Raw genomic sequence first — 4,593 nt, 5'->3', positions numbered from 1 at the left:
ACGTTGTGGCTGGCTCGCAAGAATCTAGCTGATCTGGACCCTGAGAACGCCAATTTACTTGTGTGTGGAGCGCACTTGGTGACAGCCAAGAGGCTTGTGCCGTGAAATAAATGTTCGCGAAAACGTGGGAAGCAAGAACTATACACTGAAGAAATGAATGTTTTTGATTCGCAGGTGCGCCACCCGATTTTTTCGATACCACGAACCCAGACTGGGCCCCGTCACTGCATCTCAGCTACAGCATTAGGCAAGCAGATGCGGATCCGATCGCAACGAGCAACGACGGCAGAGAAAGCGACGGCAGATAACTTCACACCAGATAACCTGGCCGCGAACAGAGCAGTGTAAGAAGTGGCATTGTTTATCTTCATTACTGTATTTTTACAGTAGAAATCAGACTAATCGGGGCGGAATTTGAACCTCGTAGCGTTTGCTGACAAGCTCCGTAAATTTTGGTACGCGGGCGTCTTTGAAGTTTGCCCGTCATCTAAAAACGGTGCCATCACATCCAGATGCACGATTTATTTTTCACTCCGCGTAAATCACAACAATGGCAGGCTATTTTTCGAGAAACGTGCCAGAAAAGGTTCTTGAGCTCACCTCTCCGAGGAGAAGCACCTTTTCGTCTCGTAAAGGCATTGCAGCCAGGCTTCTCGCCCACCCGCTGGTGAAATAGTTGTCTGCTTCCATTGATTTGAAAGCTTTCATTTCTTCCAACGTCACAAAGCTGGAGGAGTAAACTAGATAGTTTACGATATCCCCGTGGGTCACTTCAGGAAACACATTCACGTCGATCGTCGTGTCGACGCCCGGTCGCAGCGTGTACGGGTGCATACCGTCGCACATTTGCACCTTTTCTTCATAGCGCACGCGCGCCGATCCCACAAGTTCAGAGTAATAGCCTGCACTGAATGGCTCGCTCCTCTGGGGAGGAGACATCATTCCCGAAAGAATAAGAAAACAATTCACAGCGTATCGGGAGCGGTCAGGCGTCACAGGCAAGGCACTTGTCGGTACGGACCGCACGGACGGACAGCTGCGAAACGAAGAATGGGCCGCCAGCATGGACGCCGGCGCTTGATTGGGGCGGAAGTGACGTCACGTGCAAGCCATGCGAACACTTCGTATTCTTTACATCAGCGTGCAGAAAATTCTCTACTGCTAATGGCGGTGCCGATAGCGCTTCTGGAGGAACACCCCAGGAAAAAATTACTGGTTTATTGACGACGCCAGGACAAAGGGCAAGAGGGCTCACCATTTCTCAATGTTCGATTTTACGAAAGGGTACTGGCAGGTACTAATGCATAACGACTCGAAACGAATGACAGCTATTCAGTACAAGCCAGGGCTTTATCAATTCCGTTTCAAGCACTTCGGTATTAATACAGCGTCAGCGGTGTTCACTAGGCTCATGGGTGAAGTTGTGGCTGGTATCTCTCACATGCATCATTACTTTTATGATGTGCTATAAATAGCGACGGACACATTGGGGACGCATGTAAACAAACTGGAATGTTTTGCCCGACAATTGCGGTGTGGACATTTTCCTATCAAGCCATCCGAGAGTGAAGTTGGTGAAAGTTCGGCTAAGTTGTTGGGTCACATTGTGGGACATGGGGTCTTGCGCCCGCAGTTTGTGACCCTTGAAAAGATAGAAAAAGGCCGCAAACAACAAAATTGGTCTGTTCGATTCTCGGCGTCAGTGGTTACTACCGAGACATCGTACTCAAAATATTGTTGTTTAATCCGTGTTTCATCCCTTGACGACGTGTTCCATCCCTTGACAGAGCTCACGCGAAAACGCGCGCCTAAAGAGGCAATATGGTAACAACGTCCCCAGGTGGCATTTGATGAACTTCGATGTTTGTTGTCCACCAACGGCTGTGGAAATCGATGTTATGCGAAGCAGTGTGCCTGGAGCCTACCAAGTTAACGAAACGACCATGAAAGCACCCAGACGTAGTAGGCGGCTGTTTCATGACCTACATGACATGCATGTCATGAGTCCTCAGGAGTCCCTTTAGCTACGCCTAACAGACCTCAAGGCGAAAGCCTTAGTCATGCCAGAGTCCTTCCATGTTTTTCTGGTCACGAAACTCCGCCGTCACGCTATGGGAGAGGTTCATACGCTGTCCAAAGCTGCCGCGACACGGCGCCACTGCGCACCGGAGGGCATCGTTCGCGTACCGAAACGCTTGCGCAGTGCGAGGCGAGCTGAGTGATCGGGTGCGTTCTGTGCATGTGCTGCGCTATTTTTCGAGTGCTGGACTGTTTAGTTGAAGTGGCGGGGTGGGACAACGATGCCGAACACGTGTTGCGTGCCGGGTTGCCGTTCCGGCTACAAGGGCACGACCGAAATGGTGTCGTTGTTCCGTTTGCCTATTGACAAGGAGCAGCGCGAGAAATGGAAGCGGGCCATACCGCGGCAGGAAGGTGGCGGTTTTAACTTCGAATCGAAGTATACGCGTGTGTGCGCGAAACATTTCGACGCCTCCGACATCGTCTACAAGTGCCCTCCAGCCGCTCTCCTCCAAATTGTGGAAGATCATTTGGAAGTGTACACAGTTGACAAAACTGCCTGTTCTGATGTGTACATGAATATTGTGGAGAATGTTTTGATGGACAGTCGTACTGCTACAGCTGCTGTCGGCTGCAAATCGCACTTCGTAAGCACAACTGCAGAAGTAGTTCAGTTTTTTCTTAAGACCCGCTTGCATTTTTTCACAAGAGAAAAAAAAAAAAAAAAAAAAAACAAGCAGATGCAAGCAAAGGGACGAGCTTCATGTACAGCAGGGGGTGGTAGGAAACCAACCAGTTGAAGAGGTACCAGTTAAAGGGGCGCAGTAGGAATCACGATTATCGTGTAAAGGCGACCACTTATAAAAAATTGCAATGCTGATGAAGGAGAACAAGGGTGTTGCAAGGTCTGATGAGGGCATTGATGATGAAACACATTTGTTTCATGCTTTGTTACAACCTCAATTTGTGTTATGCTAGTGTAGCGTAGTTCACATCACAACAATAGCGCCTTCACCACGACAATCTTATGAAATGTATAACATTAGAATTCCTTTAAATACAAATGTTAGCAGAATAATATGCATTGTTTTATTTTCCATTGTCCTTTAGGCTATTGATGGGCTACAATTCTTCAATTGCATGTACTTTATAAGCAGTATATAAGCAGCTATAAGTAAGGAGGTTATTAGCGCACTGTTGTTAGCTATATTTGCATTATAATTTGTTGAGCAAGTTGTGTGTGCATGATTAAGTAACAGCTGAAGAAGTGGAATGGTGGTATCTCTAACCAGCCATTTTTTTAATTGCTGTATTTGTGATGTGGCTACTTGTGTTCGTTTGAGAGTTGTTTTGCCATGTGTTATGAAATGCCTATGCTTTACACTTTCTTGTTTATAGAAACAATCTTATGCATTGTGCATTTATTGCTATTCGTCTGCTGCAGTGTTTGTTTCCTGCCCCTTAATACATATATCTCACGTTTGATGTTTTTTCTTTATGCTTATTATATCAGTGCTTGTAACAACTTCTTGCATTGTGAATGGTGGAACATTCATGACCGGACACCTCTTTGTGCTGTTTGTATTTCGCTCCACTTATTTTACATGATAAATAAATGATCATGCTTGTATGTTGTTTTTTCAGCAACACGTTTTATTTCTTTTCTTAATCGAATTATAAAGCAGTTCTTTTTTATTTTTCGACCATGATAAGAATATCAGGACCGGTGATTACAACCTTTTAACATCCTATAAATAGTTGCGCATTAAGAACCAAAATACCTATTCTCATCGTTTCTGCGTCAAAACCACGAGCAGCTTGAATAAGTGCTGGGCTTACTGACGCTTCTAAAAGACTGCTTCCTAAGGCAATTGCCTAATTACAATACAGCTAGTTTCAACTGTGCAGGTCCTGACACTTCACGTTCGCCTTAATCCGTTGCTAAAAGCCGCACCGAAGACATTTAGTAGTGAATTTTGTCTTGCATTTATCCTACCTAAATCTCATTCAGAAATGGCATCGTTTTGCAGAGAAATCTGAAGCGCACGGAGCAGCTCAATTTCCTTTTCATTGTCATTAAGTATTCTACAGAAGCAGCCTTTTGCAATAACAATTTCACACTTTTGATCTCCGGATAAGATACTGCCCACAGTTTAACAGAAAGTGAACAGCTGTGCTCGGTGAACAATCCGGCGCTATGCGCAAAGGAGAGTTGGCGCTTACTCACGGGTGAGAGGGGGTGCAACAGCCCATATGTTTGCATCTGGTGATAAGTGGGACCGCTGGCGCTTTGTGCGAATGCGCGGTGTCTAATTTCAGGCAAATATTAAACAGCGGAGCCTACCGAAGTGTTGAGGCGAACGGCTATGACGAAGAAATATGGACCGAGACCGCCCGGCCGTGCACAGCGGACGCATTTCGACGGGGGCGAAATGCAAAACACCCGTTTATTTAAATTTAGGTGCATTTTAAAGGATCCCAGGTGGTCAAAATTAATCCTGAGTCCCCAACTACGGCGTGCCTCATAATCGTATCGCGGTTCTGGCTCAAAATGACAGATATTTTTTTTTTTTT

At 46.0% G+C, this 4,593-nt stretch overlaps 1 protein-coding gene across 1 annotated transcript in view; it reads right to left on the bottom strand.

The window, feature by feature from the left end:
* The window catches only part of LOC119440828 (uncharacterized), a 70,054-nt gene extending 69,115 nt beyond the window's left edge, over nt 1–939 (bottom strand). Inside the window, exon 1 of the mRNA XM_037705698.2 lies at nt 601–939. Within this exon, the coding sequence (XP_037561626.2) occupies nt 601–939 (339 nt within the window). The remainder of the gene's footprint in view (nt 1–600) is intronic.
* Between the last annotated feature and the right edge of the window lie 3,654 nt (nt 940–4,593).

Source organism: Dermacentor silvarum, chromosome 2, assembly GCF_013339745.2.
Source record: "Dermacentor silvarum isolate Dsil-2018 chromosome 2, BIME_Dsil_1.4, whole genome shotgun sequence".
Classification (NCBI taxonomy): domain Eukaryota; kingdom Metazoa; phylum Arthropoda; class Arachnida; order Ixodida; family Ixodidae; genus Dermacentor; species Dermacentor silvarum.
This window is presented reverse-complemented; position numbering and strand designations above follow the sequence as displayed.